We start from the raw sequence: 19,915 nt of genomic DNA, 5'->3' as shown, positions 1-19,915 counted from the left end.
CTCAAAACCCAACTTTTCATATTTAACCAAAAAAGCAGTTTCGTGTTAGCAAGCTCACTGTAGGTCCTCCAATTCAATGACCTACTCATAAAATAATCACCTCTTGAGTCATAATGTAGTTTCAGACCAAAATCTAAAAAGTACTTCATAACACTAATTAATTTAAAAATACAAAGATAAACCTTCTTACTCGACAAAACGAACCTTGTGAAAAGAATGCTATTTCTTTTTCTTTAAGCCCTGACCATGATCTTACTAATGTTTCGTTGTTATTCTCTATCTGTGGTAAAAAGGACAATATGATTCTGGAGAAGGAGCTAGATGAAGAAAGACAACTGAAAGAGATTTGACCTAATTATCTTAACAGGCTTAATATGTTTTAATTCATAACCACTGCCTTTCAGAAACTATGTCAACACAATATCCTGCATGAAGTAGCTTATGGCAGTAATAAAATGCACTAGTAGAATTTTGCTGGTCACTTTTTGAAATTATGTGGTCTTTCAAAATGATGAAGCTAGTGATTAAAATGGGAAAAATACAGATTTTCCATCTCTGTATATTAATCACAAATTCTGTATTTGAAGTTGGACATTCGTGAACAATAAAGTCTCTGATAATTATTTTTGAAGACAGATATGATAAACAAAAGTAACAACAAAGAAACCAGAAAGCTATTCTAATCCTTGCTGTTGAGATGCTCCTGATATGTCAAAAATAAAGTTAACTTCTCCAGAAGAACTCAGATCCATTATATTGGAGGGAGAGGTGACGAGAACTCTCTGAAACTTAGAGAAATACTAGACAAACAAAATATCTCATTGTGGCAAGGCAAAAGGGATCTTCATGAATATATTATATTGCTCATTCCACACCAACCATCAATGATCATAGATAGCATCATTAGGCAATGTTTCAAAGGTCACATAGAAGTTATAGTCTGGTCCAAGCAGGGGACAAGGACATCATATTCCATGGTTTACAAACAGATAACTTCCATACCTACTTATTCAAGACACAAAGATAAAGATATCCGAAAGTCGAGAAGTATAGGACTAATGAAGGGCGTTAGGAATAGAGTCCCATGAATTCTAAATGGAATATACAAGCCTTGAAAACCAACCTGAAGGTGTTGTTTTCCATTACCTTTCACTGTGACAATCCAAATAATTTTGATGCCTCTCAGTCAGTCAGCCTAGAACCTCTAAAACATGCCAACCCTTGTTTGCAACTCACAACCAATCAACAGGTGAGCCAAACTCCAACAACCACACACAAGACACTTCTGACCTCCCGACAGAGATGCCAATAGATTGTGGAGACAAGCGTGCACCAGTTTGATTGACAGACTGTTTAAACCCTCCTGCAGAATGCTGACATAGAAGACATTCTCACCACCTTCAACTCAAGTCATTTCACACAATCTGTGAAGGAAAGCGGGCTAAACCAACACACACATGAAAAGGCATACAACTGGAATCATAATATACTGACTTTTTCCTATTGCGTTTCAGAAAAAACATATTTAATATTTGTCACTTTATTTTTAAAATAAATTTTTGTAGACTTGTGACCATGCTCTGGCTGCCTGGACTAGGGATTTCTAACAACACACACACACACACACACACACACACACACACACACACTCTTACATCAGTAATTCTGTGATGCTTCATAGAACTAGTTTAGTACCTTCAGTCTGTTTGGTAAATAGGCATTGCTGGTAGAACTTATACTATTTCCCATGCTATAAAGACCCCACATATAGACCAGAAGCACAGCGCCCTCTGGTGCACAGATACCACATAAAATAAAACATATATATCACATATTTACATATAGACACACAAATGCAAAGCTAAGTTTTGCTTCTCCATGAATGTTCAACAAATCACTGGGAATCATAAGCTTCTATGTCGAAGAAATGAGCCAATCAAAACTTTCACAAAACATTCTCTATGGCATAGACTCAGATGCACTTGTATATCTTCTATTTAATGGATTCATTGGGCTCGGGGGCAGGAAATCTGTTGGATTTAACATACAGCTTCTTTTGTGTAACTATTTAGAGTTAAACGTAGAAAAGCAGTAAAAGCTAAAGGCCATAGGTCTCAATCCGTTCTTCTTTCTTGGCCTCTGCTATCATGTCCTGTTTATCCTTTTCCTTCTATTCTATTGCCATTTCTGCCATTGCCATAGTCTGAATGGACTCAACTTCTCAATGACTAGTACAAGATACCATTTCCATTGAAGCTCAAAAAAGGTAACAGCACAGCATAGCATAAGTAGAAAGGAAAACACCATTCAAGAAAATTCACTGAACAATGTTGATGATGATGAACTCAGCCTCAAAGTTCACTGGCATTGACTTGAAGGCACAGAAGGATTCTAGCATCTGAAAGGGACCCACAAGGGGCCACTGTTATCATGTTTTCCTGGAATACGTTACATCTATGAGAAATATGTTCGAACTAGAGGCTCAGTGCACAAAATTTGTGCACTCAGCGGGGGTTGGGGGGGTCCCTCAGCCCGGCCTGTGCCCTCTCGCAGTCCGGGAGCCCTCTGAGGATGTCCGACTGCCAGTTTAGGCCCGCTCCCCAGGCCTAAGGCAGCAGTCGGACATCCTTAGTGTTGCTGCGGAGTCAGGAGAGGCTCCCACCACCGCCACTGCACTGGCCAGCCGTGAGCCTGGCTTCTGGCTGAGTGGTGCTCCCCCTGTGAGAGTGCACTGACCACTAGGGGGCAGCTCCTGCATTGAGCGTCTGCCCCCTGCTCGTCAGTGCACATCATAGTGACCAGTTGTTCTGCCCTTTGGTCGATTTGCATATTAGCCTTTTATTATATAGGATAACAAAAAAACATGACGGAGGCGAATGGTAAATAAGAACCCTCCTGATGACAACCCTCTCCCCTCTGAAACTCTCCCTTAGAGAAACGCATTCACACCCAGCCTCCAAGGCAGAGAGCTCTGCACCGGCCTGCCCTTGGCCCCGTACCTGTAAATCTTGTATCTTGTGCTAAATCCCTGCCGGCTTCGGTCCACAAAATCAGTGTATTCCTGTGAGCGATGGAAGGGTCCCTTATCATACAGGAGCCAGTCGAAGGGGCTTGTGGCATGCTGGTCGGAGACAGCAGCAACGGCGAACACCCAGCAGTGCAGACTCAGGGCTATCCACTCCCATAGAGCCATCAGAGAGAGCACTTCAGCACCGGCTCCGCTGCGCCATACCATGCTTCCTCTGGGCACTTGGCGCCTTCATCCTCTTAGCTTGCCCTCAACACCTAGACGAAACACACAGGCCATTAGTGAGCGCCCACAGCGTGCTTTCCAGCAGGGAAGCTGTGCAGGAGGCTGATCCATTAACAAAAAAAAGCTAATAGCATTGCTTTAAACTGGACCCTGGCAAAAGTGACTAAGGAAACTCAAATGACTGTGATCTGTCACAATTGTGTCCCTGTCGCACCCGTGTCTCTGTGAGTGTGTTGGGAAGGAAGGCTCGAGTCACAAGGGGCTCCTCATGGCGGTGTCCGCAGTAGATCGTGAAGACCTATAAAGCGACAATGAAAAAAGTCTGGACTCACAACTCTTTTCTTTTTTTTTTCCTGCTTATAAATGTTTTATCACATTGAGCACTTTATAAATAATGAATGTTTAATTATATTATAATTCGTTATAAATTTTAATGCTAAGTGTACTTTATTATTTAGTTATTTTAGGACAATTCTTGCAAATGAATTAAAGATATTTGGGTAGTTATTTTCATAACATAGATGAAATTGGATGGACTAAAACTATGGGTTTAGGAATAAATAAATAAATAATGTTTATATATGTGAGTACGTGTGTGTCTATCTGTCTATCTCTCTAAACAGATAAAGGAATGGATGGGCGTATAGAGAGGGGGAGAGTAGAGGTGTGTGTTTGCTCAGCTATTTTTTCCCATTATCCTATTAGAAACAAACTTTCCTGATTATTTAAACAGAATCATAGTTAAATTATTTTTAGGATCTTTCAAGGATTTCAATGTGCCTCTGTGTATTATTCATAAGATAAGTAGGCATACCTACAAAGTTCACATACACACAGAAACTAAAACAATGCAGATTATATGTAAACTATGAAACCATATATATTAATTTTAGGAACATTCAGAAATAAAGTAACAAGAGGCGTGATCCCAGGGTGGCAGAGCAAAGCAACTTTACATGAAGCAGACACCACACACACAAAATCCTACACCTATCTGAATTCAATTCTACTTTCTCACTTCACCAATTTTTCCAACATTATTATTTATAGCACATAGAACTGAGCATTATGCAAATGTTACTAATGAGAAAGTTTGGGTTGTAAAAGTTCCTAGTCAGCAAAATCTCTTTAGAAAGCAATCAAAATGCACAGTATTAGGTAAATATTTTAATTATAGCTGTCATATTTCTCTGGTGTTTGGATAAGGCAATTGATAGCTTTAATTTGCTTTCTAGTTATAGCCCTATAATTCATAATTTAATCCTAAACTATTTATTGATGAGAGGTATACAGCAATAATTTTGCAACTATAAAGAATGTCAAAACAGAAATACAATGTGAATGACCAAGGTCACGATATCCACAGTCTTGCCCACCACACAATTGAAAGGACTCATACCCACACACTATATGAGTTGCTCTAATCACATGAGCTATTTCACTGTGGTCATTGAAGAATGCCATCTTTGTAAACAACACAGGAAGCCTTCCAAGTGAATACATTTTAAAAATGATTTATCATGAAAAAATAAAATCACATAATAGAAACATTTTGAAATAGGGGTTGGGAGGTGCTGGGTCTCCATCAATTACTTGTCTAAATGGAGCATTGTCAAATGACTCAACTCATAATTTCCAATTCTGATGGAGCAAATAGATATTTTTTACATAGTATTTTTCTTATGTGGGAGCTATGACATTTTTCTTAATATTAATGCATTTCGCTTACATTCATAAACTAAGAATTATTATTATTATGCATAATGAAACAGTATAATCCCCCTGTGACGAACAAATCTTTCCTATCTTTGTTAAACACACATTTTCATTCTGCTGATCAAACATATTCAAACTCGCACCATTTAATCATTGTTACAAAAATGTTATATTTTCCTATGTGAAGCAGCAAGAATAGGGCCTCGTATGTGGTATAGCATGTTTCAAAGCATGTTTCCTACTGGTGCAAAATCGTAATTATACACCTAACTCTTTGAGCTTAGATCATTACATTAAACGTAACTCTGCTCAAGCACATGAGTTTGTAAGACACAGAGCATTACAGAAAAAGTGGGGAACAACAGGCCTGGACTGAGGTCCTCTTCTCAAATTCTGCAATTTTTCAATATATAATTACCCAGAACCACTGTTTTTATTCTTTCCCTCACCAAGTGTGCTCAAGAGGTTTCGTGGTCCTCATTCCCTCATCTTAACATATAGGAAGATGGAACAATTTTCTTAAAATATGCTTGGGGAAACTACCTAAAGGTGTTAATATTAGGTTTTATCTTTATGGTTTTATTGTTGTTGTTCTGTGTGTGTGTGTGTGTGTGTGTGTGTGTGTGTGTGTTCTATTTATTTATTCATTTATTTATTTATTTTTATTGAATTTATTAGGGCAACATTTGTTAACAAAATTACATAGGTTGCAGGTGTACAATTCTATAATACATCATCCGCATAGTGTACTGTGTATTCACCACAGCAAGTCAAGTCTCCTTCTGTCACCACTGATCCTACCTTTACACTTTTCTACCTGCCCCCACCTTCCTTTCCAACTGGTAATCACCATAAGGTTGTCTGTGTCTATGAGGTTGGTTGTTATTGTTGTTTTTGCTTAATCCCTTCACCCTTTTCACTCTGCCCCTCTCCAACGCCCCTCTAACAGCTATGAGTCTGTTCTCTGTATCTATGAGTATGTTTCTATTTTGTTTGCCTTTTGTTGTTGTTGTTCATAAGATTTCACATGTGAGTGAAATATGATGCTTGTCTTCCTCTGACTGACTTATTTCACTTAGCATAATGCTCTTCTGGTCCATCCAAGCTGGTAAGATTTCCTTATTTTAATGGCCCAGTCATTTTCCAGTGTGAAATGTACCACTGCTTTTTTATCCACTTATTTACTAACTAGAGGCCCAGTGCATGGATTCATGCCAACATGGGGTCCCTTGGCCTGGCCTGTGGGGATTGGGCTGAAATTGTCTCTCTGACATCCCCCGAGGGGTCCTGGGTGGTGAGAGGGTGGTTCCGGGGTGACGTACCCCAGAAACAGGCTCCCTCCTCTCTGATTCCTGGTGCATTACCTGAGAACCACCGCTGACAAGTGACCGCAGCTTGGCAGCTCCTGCATTGAGCATCTGCCCCCGGTGGTCAGTGCACATCATAGCTTAGCCGGTCGCTTAGGCTTTTATATATATAGGTGGGCATTTGGGTTGCTTCCAAACCTTGGCTACTGTAAATAACACTGCAATGAACATAGGGGTGCATTTATTCTTTCAAATTACTGTTTCAGGTTTTTCTGAATATCTTCCCAGAAGTGGAAGCGCTGGGTCATACAGCAGTTCCATTTTTAATTTTTTGAGGAAACTCCATATTGTTTTCCCTTGTCCAAGGTGATATAGCAGAAAAAATGTTGCTCTGAGAAATGTCCTGCCTATGTTTTCTTCCAGGATTTTTATGATTTTGAGTCTAACATTCAAGTCGGTCAATATTATGTCCATTCTATTCCTGTATGTAAATTATTTTCATCTTTATTTTAAACTGTCTTTTGTTTCACTGCTTTGGTAGTCAAAGACAGTCGTGGTTACAAATAAGTTTTCTGAAGCATGCCTCATATTTTACTTTAAAATTAGATCTTGTAATCTAAACATACTATGCAAAACATCCTGCATCTGAATTTTATGCTCCAGTCTCTGACCACTTTCCTTATGAATTGGAACTAAGTGCGATTTGAACCTTACCAAGATATTTTGTGATATGACCCGTAAGTTGAAACACTGAGATAGTTTGTATTTAAATTGTAAAGAGAACCCAGGTGACTCTGAGTTTGGCTATCTCCCCCGCCTTTTTTTAAATTAATCTTCAATTGAGAATATTTTTCCATTTAATTTTAGAGAGAGTGGGAACGAGGGGAAGAGAGAGAGAAACATTAATTAGAGAGAGACTTATCAATTGGTTGCTTCCTGCACCTTGCACCCCCGACCAGGGCCAGGGATTGAGCCTGTAACCGAGGTACGTGCCCTTAACCAGAATAGAACCCAGGACCCCTCAGTCCATGGGCCAACGCTCTATCCACTGAGCCAAACCAGCTAAGCCTGAGTTTGGAGATTTTTAAGAGCAATTTCCCCAATGTGAAGGACAGAACTGAGGAATGGAGCTCCCCTTCCCTTAATTTTTCCTAATCAGTTCTGCCATTAGGTAGTAGCATTTAACTTCCTCTTTATTGGTAGGACAAGATTGTATTGGCAGGATCAAGCCTGAGATTAGTTCCCTCCGCAGTATATCCTCCTCAGAGGAATAAGAAACCCTCATTAAGATGGAAACCACTCAAAGCTGTAATTCAGAGGCACGGTATTGCCTGATCAGCTAAAATAAATAACCAGAAAGACCTTCTGGAATACAGGTTTAGCAGTTAAATGACTGGAGAGCTTCACTTCTAAGGCCACTCTTAACGTATAGAATGTAATTTAAAACGAAGAAGCTCAGTTCTTTAAAAAAAAAAAAAAGGAAGGAAGGAAGGAAAGTGAGAAAGTACAAAAGTAATGCATTACTAACAGATGAATATAATGATCATCTCATGCTGGTGTAAGCAGATAAAATGAAACAGCACATAATGTTTAGAGAAAACGACTTGAACTCGGTGCATGTTCCATAATGACTGTGTACACAACAGTGTGCTAACCATTAGCAGGTCACAGGGTTACTGAAACATAATCCCTGCCAGCAAGTCCTTCATAATTTGGTCAAACCAACAGAGGCGTTAAAGAGGGTGATAGTAACATATTGAGAAACTTTGGAAGATTCATGAGTGGACAACCATCCAGTCTACAGTTATTTTAAAAATGTACATACTACCATATTCAAAATGACTCGAGGTAGATATTAACCCACAAGAACTAAAAATAACAAAAGGAGGTGATCTACAATAAGCAAGCCAACCCAAAGTCAAGTAGGTAAGTCTCCATCTGCCATTCTCCAATGACTCTGCACCACCTCCTAAGAAAGATGGCAGAACATTGTGTGTTTCTAACTAGAGGAAGACTCTTTAGCAATGAGGCCTAGAACATCTTTCCCAGTTGCGAGAGATGCTGGAAGGGCCCACGTTTTCACATGTTAGTTAGTCTTGCATTGACTGGTGTTGGTAATATATTCCAGCTCCTCTAAACTTTTTTTTTAACAATAAGCACCTGACTTCCCCATTTTTTATCCAACACACAATTCTGAAAAAAATTTGATATTTTCAAGGGCCATTCTTGTCAATATTACTTTAACCACTAACATAACCCAAACGGTCTTTGAAACTCAAAAAGTCACACAGAACTTAAATTATAAAGAACTACATTTCAGTCCTAACTGGTTTGGTTCAGTGGATGGACCGTTGGCCTGTGGACTGAAGGGTCCCAGGTTCAATTCTGGTTGAGGGCATGTACCTTGGTTGCAGGCACATCCCCGGTGGGGGGTGTGCAGGAGGCAGCTGATGGATGTTTCTGACTCTCTATCCCTCTCCCTTCCTCTCTGTAAAAATTCAATAACATATATTTTTTTAAAAAGAACTACATTTCAGAAGGAAAATACACCTACATGATAAACCTAATCTACATTCGTGAAGAGTGTTTTTATATAAAAAGAACCAGCCAGATTTTGAAGGATATTATAAGAAAGTATAAATGGAACATTACCATGTCTGACATATAGAGACTATTTAACATCAGCTATACTCAGCATGTCACGTACACAATTTTAAAAATCAAGTTGTCTGAACTTGTCAGAAATGACCTTCTAAACAATAATTATTAGAATCAGCATTATAGGACTTATCAGAGACCAAAGTTTGGTAATAGATAAATTTTCAGTTAACAGTTACTAATTGTGTAGTTTCAAATCCTGGGCAATTAAATTTCCATTTTCAGCTTAGACATCTAAAAATCTATATCTAAAAGATAGTAAAGGATGTAAAATGTTTATCATTTTTGTGATGAAAGAATCATTGAAGATAGATTAAACTTTTGTTTATTTTACTGACTCAATATTGATGAGAAATAAATATTTTAATAGTTAATAACCACAGTTTATATTGGAGTTGCTGATTCTTACTCTAAATAAGACATGATTTCCTTAAATAACAGCTGTCAAGGATGGGTTTTAAAAAAATAGACATGAGTGATCTTTCATATTCACGTTGGCCTATCTCTGTATGATCACAATTTGTCTTTCAAATTGGTTAAACAAGAGATGTGTTAACATGTCTGCATTTTATGGATGGGTGGAAGGCACAAATGAAAATCTGATACAATTCATTCTATGAGGAAACTTGGATGCTCCAAGTTATATTTCCCCATAGTTCTGTTGCTAGTCAAACATAATTAGTGTTAGCCCAAATATAGAGACAGCTCTACCTTGAAAATGTCAATAATCTGTCTTGGATCTAAAAGTACTCAAATAAGGAGTGATTTATTGCAAAAATGTGTGTGTGCTGGAGAGGTGGGTTGTAAATACTTGACCTACGTGCCCAAAGGTGAGAAAGATACTTAAAACAAGTACCTTAGTAAAAAAAAAAATGTTTTAAGATGAATATATTGATTTCAGAGAGGAACAGAGAGACAGAGATAGAAACATCAATGATGAAAGAGAAGAACTGCCCTAGCCGGTTTGGCTTGGTGGATAGAGCCTCGGCCTTTGGACTGAAGGGTCCCAGGTTCGATTCCAGTCAAGGGCACATGCCTGGGTAGTGGGCTAGATCCCAGTGAGGGGCGTGCAGGAGGCAGCCAATCAATGATTCTCTTTCATCATTGATGTTTCTATCTCTCTCCCTCTTCCTTCCTCTCTGAAATCAATAAAAACATTTTATTAAAAAAGGAAAGAGAAGCATTGATTGACTGCCTCCTGCATGCCCCCTACTGGGGATGGAGCCTGCAACCCTGGCATGTACTCTGACCAGGAATCGAACCTTGACCTCCTGATTCATAGGTCAACATTCAACCAGTGAGCCACACTGGCTGGGCTTAAGATGAATTTTTAAAGGCATGTAGACTGCCCCTTTAGAAATTGCTCAGGATCCCCTTCTTCTTAGCTCTTAACTTTAAGTTTCAATTCCCAGAGTCAACTGAATTCCATTTTCTTAGTTCCCACTTGAAAAATGAAAGTGCTGAGTTGGGGGCGATTATGAAAGACAGGTAGAAACTTTCTACAAGTAGAAAAGAGTATATCTTACAAATCCAGAAAACTCAGATTCTATCTGAATTGCTTATTCAAGGAAATTCTGAATTAAAATTCACAAGTTGTTTTCTTAACAACTTCATTCAGAGTAAAATTAGTCATTGGGAACAAAAAATATACTTTCCACTTGTTGCTTAGTTAATTGATAACTGGCAAGTTCTTTTTATTCTATTTTAGAAACCTTAATATTCTTCCATATTATTCCAATGTATAATCTTAAAAAGTATGACTTATCACTTTTATAAAATGTACTGTAACTCTGTCATTGAATATTAGTGACAGGTCTAAAGGAATAATCAGAAAGCCTGTTACTGTAAACTTAGATAGAGGCATTCAATATAAATGTTTTAAGTAAGGTAGACTCGGTCTATTATGTTAATATGGTTGGTGTTATAAAAGAAAAGGTTGAGAAATATATGGGTTAATTACCTTAAAACACATTTTTTTACAACTTTAGAGCATGATTTATTCAACCTTTAACAACTGTCTTCTAAAAATTTATATTGTGTTTACTATTTTTTAAGAGTTACTCACTCCTGAAAAAGACTCTTACACCATCTCTATCCATAGATTTACAGGGCTGATGTTTCAAACCATCAGAAATATTGCTCACTAAAGACATGAAAGCCACTTAAATATGTTGTGAACCCCAGGATCTCCCTGATGGGATTACCTTTTCTTCTATATTTACTTTAGCTACTGCTCATAGTACTTTAGCTTCTGCTCATAGTACTAAATTGCATATCTAACAGCAGTAACAAACACTTGAATCTTAAAAGCATGCATATCAAAGACATGACGAACTGTAAAGCACCCATTCATTATAAGCATCCTGCAAACATGTGTGTAATATGATACTTGAGTGAAGCCCTGATTCAGATTTTAAGTTTATTCTTTAATTTGACATAATCATTTTCCCCAAACTGGCTTATATTTGTGGTTATCACTTGACATACTTTATTTTATTTTTTATTGAATTTATTGGGGTGACATTGGTTAATAAAATTATATAGGTGCACAATTCAATAATACAGCATCTGTAGATTGTATTGTGCTGACTTCACTCATATGTAGAATATAATAAAATAAACTAACAATGTAGAAACAGACTCAGAGAGAGAGAACACACTAACAGCTGTCATAGGAGACGGGAATGGGGGTGAAAGGATGAAGCAAAGAAAAAAATCTCACTTGACATATTTTTAAAAAAAAAATAATTTTTGGTTGTGAGAGTGGGTGTTTGATGAATCTACAGAGTAGCAGTGTGTTTATATACTAGCCACTATTTGACACTGAAAATCTCAAATGCATGTTGACTCAGCTCCGGTCTTCCCAAGGCTAGATTGTTTTTTAATAGTGCAATAGTCTGGAGATAGCTTTTAAAATTAACAAAATGCAAGACTCCAGAAAAGTTCATAAAAAACAGCTCAGTCCTGAGGAGATTGGCTTCTATTCACAGAAATCAAGAAGAATAAGTCTATCTATTAAGCATTCTTTCACAATAAATCCATAATGGAATGGAAATGAAACACGCCATTATGAGACAATAATTCTTATAGAGCAGAGATCTACAATGCATTTGAAGGTAACGTTAACATATTTATTAATTTAATCAATAAAAGTGTATTTTATAGATTTAATTTTCTGGAACTATAAGATGGTAGCTTCTTTATTAGCTATTAAAGAAAATGTGTTATGCTTTGGGTGCTTTTAAAGGCATCCACATCTCAATAAATAAGGGTTTAGGGATAAAAAAAAATACTCCTAAAATTAATCATAAGCCAAAATAGGTCACTTTGAGGATAAATTGCATTGTTAACTCTAAACTTAATAAAAATAAAAATTTAAAGAAGTTATGAATTGTGTTTAAGAAACAGCGATGACTATAGAATGAGAATCTATAAGAATCCTTAACTTATTAGACTGCATGCCATTTTTCCACATCTGAATTTATACTTCCTTGGTTGAAAATAAACATTTTAAAAATCAACAAAACTATTTATTTCATGATAAAATTGTAGTAAGCCACTCAGTTCATTAAAAATATATTAGTCATATCTTTCAATCTTGGGGGGAAATAGGTTAGAAAATCATCACTGGGTTTATTTCCATTATTAGAGTATCAGCTGGTTATTCATGACTTGTAAGCATGAATACAAAATTGAAAAATACCTCAGAGCTGCTTGCATAAACACATTATTTCAAACATTAACCATAGGAGTGTGGATTCATAGCTTATGAACTAATTATCTTTGGAGACATTGTAACTGGATAGGCCTGAACATGAGTAATTGGATATAAATATTCTTCATGACTCATCAAATATGCCTTGAGATGATAGTGATAAAAACCCAAAAATGTTATTGATGAGGATATTTGATGACCAGCATAAATGGTTAGAGTGGTTATTTGATATCACCACAAAAAAAAAAAAGTTAGGCCAGAACTTCCAGATGCTTTTTCAGTAGAAAGGCCATTAGTGTTCATGATGAAATTTCATCTTCAGGAATCATTTCTAGACTCTAGAAGAGAATACACACTATTAAACTATCCCTTTCTCTTAAGAATCAAGATTATCCATGAGCAACCAATAATATTCAAACACAAATTATTTTGGGGTTTTGTTCTCCTTTGGAACTTATGAAATACAAACACTATAATCATAAAAGCAGCTAGTAATGTGTGGGGAAACAGGTCAAAATTGCTCTCCTAAATGTCTCAATGAAATTACCCAGTAGTTGCTAAATTAAAACACCAACGATGCCAGATGTCACCAATTAACTCTGGTAAGTTGAATATACTTTGTAAAAGATGTTTGGAATTAATGATCTTTTTTTCAGTTTAACCATTTTGAAAGTTGTTACATAAGAATATTTTTATCTTGTTTTCAATTGAACTGATAGAGATCACCGGGTTAATAGTATAAATCTGCTAAGAAACCAGACTTTCCTTTTACTCAATGACACTGAGAAGTCAAGGCAGAGCAACTATCTCTGTATGAGTGACTATTCTCCCAGAACGCCATTAAAGCCAAGGTAAATATAATGTAAATAAGAACTAATGTGCCTTGAGGAGTGTATTAGTCTTCAGCTATGCAATATCCAAACAAAAGGAATATTATTTAAACTCATTAGACACCATGACACCATAGATAAAAAAAATACTGGACTACTAATATTTAATTTTTTAAAAAGTCGAGTCAACATTATCTCTTGCGGAGAAAGAGAATTTTACCCAAAAAGACAAAAATAAGTCAAATGAAAATGATATCTTTTTCAGAATATGTTTTGTTTTCCTAATGATTGCCTTTTTAAAGCATCCTCATCTCATGTCATTTTATTTACAAGAATATTTATAGAGTAGATTTTGTTTTCCCCAGGTGGGAGATGAGGACAATAAATGAAAAGTGGCCAAAAACTCTCACTAGGATCACATTAATGAACTAGAACTAGAAATGAACTTGAGGGAGGGCTCCCAGATCCCTCTCACTCTGCTTTTCATAATAACCCACTACTAGGAAGCAAAGAGGAAAATGTTAACAATCTTCAAAGAGTACCTCAATAATCATAAGTCATAACCATGTCCAAATACTTTGGAGATATTTTTAAATAAAAGATAAATTTGTGCTAAACTTGCACAAATTGGTATTACATCTATGTTTGTGTCTGAACTTTTAATACCAATATCCAATTTTTTAAATTACTAAAATTTTAGACACTTATTCTAGTCAGTAACTGATCTTTCTAGAGATTATATGAAAAAAAAAATAAAAATAACAGGAAATATAGGAAGCTGAAGCATCAAAAGTTTAAAGTCCTACCAGTTGAGTTCTTTGCACTTGCAGAGAGAAACATACAGAGCAATCTTCTGAAAAGAGATTCCATTTTTATTTACAGAACATACACTAATATTTTACTAATTTGCATGTGTGTACATAATATACTACACACACATGTGCGCACACACATACTCTTAAATAAGAGTTCCAATGGTTTCTTCCAACTTAGGTTTCAGTTACTTAACTGTAATACACCAATAATTTTGCATAAAGAAAACCAAGATATCCTGTATTTTATAAAAATGTACATTGCCATTATACAGTTGAGTTTATTAAAAGAAAATATCTCATGAGAATCACATATTATCTGATTAAGTGATAAATGAAATCAATCATATATGATATCTTGTCCATTTCATTTGGAAAACATGATTAAAGCGACGTAGGTTTAAAATAAGTACCGTCTACACCCACCCAAAAATGGAGATACACAAGCATACACACACACACACACACACACACACACACACACACAATGAGCAAGTTCACTATAACACAATTCCAGAGGGTAAATGCAAAGGAATTGAGGAATTGGACTTCACTGATAAATTACTTTCTCGAGGGAAGAAGAAACTACCTCTTGGATCAAACAAACAAAAAGCACTAAAACTTTGCAATTTTATGACCCAGAGTTGCAATTATCTTTCATATTTCCTCAAGATGTTATCAGTGAGCCTTACAAGCAGAAAATTTATTGATCGGGCATCTATGTCAATAAATGTAAGCACTAAACATATTTCCAGAGAAACTCTTAAAGAATACAATTTCTTCGAGAATAGAAAGTGTTAGAGGTAAAAGGAATAATTCTAGGATTGTGTCTTATTAGTATTTTTGGCTTCACAGTGTGGGGACTACCAGAACCCTTCAACGTGTAAGCACAACATAACAAAACAATATCCATAATAATAGCAAAACTTACTAAAACATTCAAAATTTGTTTGGTCATTTTAATTGACTTTCTTGTTGGATCTGATATCAATTGGCTGCTGAAATTATACACCTACAAAACTTGGAATTTAAAAAAGCTTTATTTATGGGAGATTTGGCATTATTTAAAAATTTTGTTCAGATTTCACATTTAGGTTTCCAAATGGGTTCCTAAGCCCAAAGATTTCTGCACTGGGGTCATATATAACATTGCCATAGGGCAAACAAACTCTTCTCACCCTATTTGACAACCCAACCAACCCCCCTTCCAGGATTTTTTAAATTAAAAAATAATAATAACATAAAATATTCACTCCCATGAAGTAGTCAGAATTAAACTGCTAGTTACAGATGCCCTTGATAGTTCTCCAAGTATCCTTTATATATGAAGGTCTGTGACCTTAACAACAAGCACTGTTTTCAGGCACTTCCGGTACTATCATCTTGCATTCTTCACTGGGGTGATGCTTCCCTCCCTTTAACTCTCTACCACCACCCCCTCCCCATTTTTTCCCTCTCACCTTGGCCCAGTTTACGATTTTTATAGCATTGTTGAATATTTCAGTGCATGCCAGTTGATCATTTAAATGACTGCACGCATGCGAAACACGCACATGGAGTTAAGGCAGTTCATGGATGTGGAGACGACGAAGTTATGCATCATTGCAGAACCATCTGACCATGCACAGGCTGTATTCCATCGCTCAAGGCAGAGGAAACATGATCACGGATGGGTCAGACACAGGTTCTACGATTGTCAAGAAAATGTAGGCAACGGGTCCTTACCTGCTTAACTGCACGAGGACAGACACATCTACAGGGCACACCAAGGAAAAGTCCCCCAGCCCTGACTCATCCGCCTTCGGAGCTGTGACAGTGCTACACGCTGGTGCTGGGCTCTTGGCTTACAGACACCGGAGTGGCTAGAATATCTGCAAGCACTAGCAGGGCTCTTTAGCAACCCTGGTCACCTCCTCCTCTCCCCCAGCCCCCGGTGGGCGGCTCACACAGCTGGAACCAGGCACCTCATCTCTGGAGGAAGAGCCCCAGCTTCGCCCAGCAGGGGTCCCGCTAGGAGGAGGTCCCTGCTCCACAAGGCTCCCCGCGTTCTCAACCTGGTTGGTGCCCAGTAAAATGGTCTCTGCTTCAACTCTAGGCGACTAGGAGGTCAGGCATCGGAGCTGGGAACTGGGAGCCACTGCTGGGATGCCGAACCAGAGAGACCCAGCGGCCAGAGAGCGCCACCCCCTCTGGGGTGGACACTGAGAGGGCGCCAGTCCCAGCTGCCCCCGCCTCCCACCCCACCCCCACCCCCCAGGAGCGGGGAGACATACAAATAAAAGCTCAACTGGGAAGCGGACAGCAGGCAATGCCCCCCAACCCTCACTCCTGGCCTTGAACTTCAACCTTACAGCCCAAGCTCCAGCTCCAAGTTGATATCCACTCCCCCATCCCACCGCCCAGCAGGTCCCTGCCCTTTAGAGAAGGGAAGGGGGGAAGAGGGGGGGTGGGTCAGCAACACTTTAAGCCGGAGCCTGAGAAGTCACTTAGCCCTCCCCGCCCCCCAAAAAACCCAACTGATCCCATCGGAGGCAGGTGGCGACTGGGGTTCTCCAAGGCAGACAGAAGCTCAGAGCCCTCACGGATTAGTCTTAGGGCAGCTCATTGACAATTAATTCATTAATTAACAGGGACGCAGAAGGCGTTGATAAGAGATGCTCTAGCCCCCAAGCCTGTCCCCCGGCCCAGCCAAGAGGATTTGGCTCCAGTGCGGCCGAAGGGAGGCTGGGAACGGAGCATTCAGCCAGGTTGACCCCAACCCCCCTCCTGGTGCGCCCCGGGCTCCGGGCACAGCGGGCGGCTGATCGCCACAGGGCTGAGGGCACCGCCGGTTCCAGCGGGTCCCAGCGCCCTGCACAGGTCCCTCCCGGCGCGGGTCCCTCCCACACCCCGCACCCAGACCAGGGCCAGTCGGTCACCGGGGCACCTGGTCCCCCGCGCTCCCCGCGCCCAGGTGGCTCCGGCGACTCCGGGAGCTGCGGAGAATCTGCAGGCATGGTCGCCTGTTGCTAGTCTGGTTAAATACAGCCTCTTAGCCTGCAGGAGCTTCTGCGACGCGCACCCCCCTCCCCAAGCCCAGGGTCAGGTTATAATCTGGCCAAACGCACTCACCTCAACACGGACCCTGAGTCTTTCAGGAGGAGACCAGCTGGAGAAGAGCAGGTCTGGCTGCACTGAAAGTTGGGGCCCCCCTCCCTCCACCCTCCCTCCACCCCTGCGCATCAGCAGAGCTCCGAGGAGGAGGCTGGATTTGGGGAATTACGCTAAACCCTGGTTTCTCCAACTGAAGTCACAGATGCCCATGGCACTTGACAGGCAGGGCAACCAGACAGGGGGAGAGGCTAGGTGGAAACAGGGGGCGGGTGGGGGCGCCTCGGGGTGCGGACTGGTGCCAGCCCCGCTCTCTGGGGGACCCCAGGGGGGAAGCCCTTGGAGCTGGAGCCTGGGGGATGGGCTGGGCTGTAGCTGGAGCACTCAGGTGTGGGGGCTAAAAGGGCTTTTGCATTTAAAAAGCATGACTTGGGTTGTCGCGTCAGCATCCGGGAGAGGGGAATAGTTTTTCCGGGAATTTTTTTTAATAGGAAAAGGAAGAAAAGAAAGAAGGAAAGAAGAAAAAAAAAAGCTTGCATAATAGGGTCTCAGCTCCATCCACCCCAATAAAGAGAAATGTTGCAGAAACTTGTTCTTATGGGGGGTGTGGGGGGGGGGGTCAGAGAAAACCCCTAAACCTCAGTGTTCATCAGCGAGTACTGATGCATGCAGGGGTGGTATTTAATGAAAGTCAGAACTGTCAGTTAAACCCACAAAAATGTTCATAAAGGCAAAAAAAGAAAAAGAGAAACACACGCTGACATATGAACATACTTATTTAAAAAATGAGCCTGGGGGTTGGACAAGTGTGGGGTGAGGCAATTACATGTTTCACATAAAGTCTGTCCCTGAATTTCCATTTATCAGAACCAAGATCATCAACGCTCTCTTTGCACAGCTCTCTCCCTCTGAAATGAGCACTCCGGGTCCAATTAACCATTCCCGGCTACATTCACAGCATCAGAAAGGTGCTCCCCAGCAGGACGCCCGGATGCGAAGACACTGCCCGGAATAGCGTGTCCATGTGTGATGTGGGATGTTGTGAGGAACACACCAATGAAGCACGGAGAACTCACACTCCTTCCCATGCAGAGGCGTCAGTGCCCTGCAGACCCCACAGACACACACTTTGCACAGTCCTCCCACCGTCAGGTAACTGGCTGCAGTGAACAGATACTGACATGAACAACCGTCTGATGCCAGGGGACCAGGGATCTTTGCCAGACCTTGCGATTGTCAGAAGGTCTCTCTTAGGCTCACTCTTAGGTAAGCATAAAATTGAACCTTCCAAAGGGTATGAGACTGTGTGCCCAGCAGCCTTGATGGGGGGTGTGGAGGGATGGTTAAGGTTTCCTACAGCCTGTAATATAAACGAGGGCTGAAATAAATACAGAGTGTACAAGATGATGGGGTGATTCACTACATGGGCTGTATCTTAGCACAGCAGCAACTAACACAGTAATGAAACACGGTCACATACATCTTTGAGTTCTGCGAGTCACAAAAATGCGTTTAATGGTGGCACTTTTTCAAACAAACACGGCTTATTAAAAATAACAGCAGCAATGGGTGTCTAAGAATGCGTAAAGGGGACGACTTACCAGAGGAAAGAAATCGTCGGAAGCAGGATGACAGCGAGAACAAATATCTCCGGAATTCACACAGATATTCCATGATCTCCCAAAGCGAGGTCCGGCGATGAGCTGCAGGCTGGTGGAACTTTGAAATAATCAACACTTCCCGGTGGCATGTAACCAAGTCAAAAGCCGGTACCCGGAGAGCCAAGAGCCCCCAAGGAAGGGAAGCAAAATGTGGAGGAGGTGCCTTTTAGTTTGGGGGAGGGAGGGAGGGAGCGGTGGTGGTGGAAAGGGGCTTAGAATGGGATGATCTTTAGGCAGACAAAATGAAAATTCACAGACTCTACCTCCCCATAGAGTGGAGAAAAGCAGAAGCCCTGTAACCCAGAGGACAGGAGCTGGAATGCAGAGAAATCTGCAAAAGAGGAGTAAAAAGCTGTGTTGAAGACAAGGAGCGAGAGAGAGAACTAGTGAGCTAGGCTGTAGGCGTCCGGGGAGAGAGAGCAGCAAGAATGATTGAGGCTGCTGGGAAGGATCCAATGAGAATGCGAGAGGGCACTGCCTCCCAAACCCTGCTCCCAGCGCCCCGCTCTCGGGGCTTTAAGAGTTACCTGCGCCGGGAAGCTCATGATTAATCGTATTCCACCAGCACATTTCCCTAGGATTCCCCTTGAACCCTCTCAGCCCCAGCAACTGTGGGAAGCGTAGTGTAGAAGCCCAGCGCGGCCACTCTCCCCCTTCTCCCTGTCCCCCCACATGAGCCACTGGGATCACTTTAGGATGTCCATCGCAGCAGCATTTGGGGCGGGGGAGGGGGTATCGAAGGGCTGAAGATGCCGCTGAGGCCGGGTGCAGTCGGGGGCGCTGCGCCCAAGCTCAGGCAAGGGGACCCGCTCTTGGTGAGAGGCGCAGGGGCTGCAGTGGCGGCAGCTGCGGCGGCGGCGGGAGCTCTCCCAG

General features: G+C 40.5%; 1 protein-coding gene across 2 annotated transcripts in view; it reads right to left on the bottom strand.

Annotated features, from left to right (window-relative positions):
* BRINP3 (BMP/retinoic acid inducible neural specific 3) overlaps positions 1 to 19,915 on the bottom strand; it is a gene marked incomplete at both ends in the record, with an annotated part of 223,916 nt that overhangs the window by 144,721 nt on the left and 59,280 nt on the right. Inside the window, one exon of one of the 2 annotated variants that reach the window (XM_079763782.1) lies at positions 3,000 to 3,285. In XM_079763782.1, the coding sequence (XP_079619908.1) occupies positions 3,000 to 3,235 (236 nt within the window). Of the gene's footprint in view, positions 1 to 2,999; positions 3,286 to 19,915 lie in introns of those variants that run through there. The other variant, XM_079763783.1, reaches the window with a different exon arrangement.

Source organism: Cnephaeus nilssonii, assembly GCF_951640355.1.
Source record: "Cnephaeus nilssonii genome assembly, chromosome: 23".
NCBI classification, from domain to species: domain Eukaryota; kingdom Metazoa; phylum Chordata; class Mammalia; order Chiroptera; family Vespertilionidae; genus Cnephaeus; species Cnephaeus nilssonii.
Note: the sequence above shows the minus strand (reverse complement) of the source record. Positions and strands in the feature narration are given on the sequence as shown.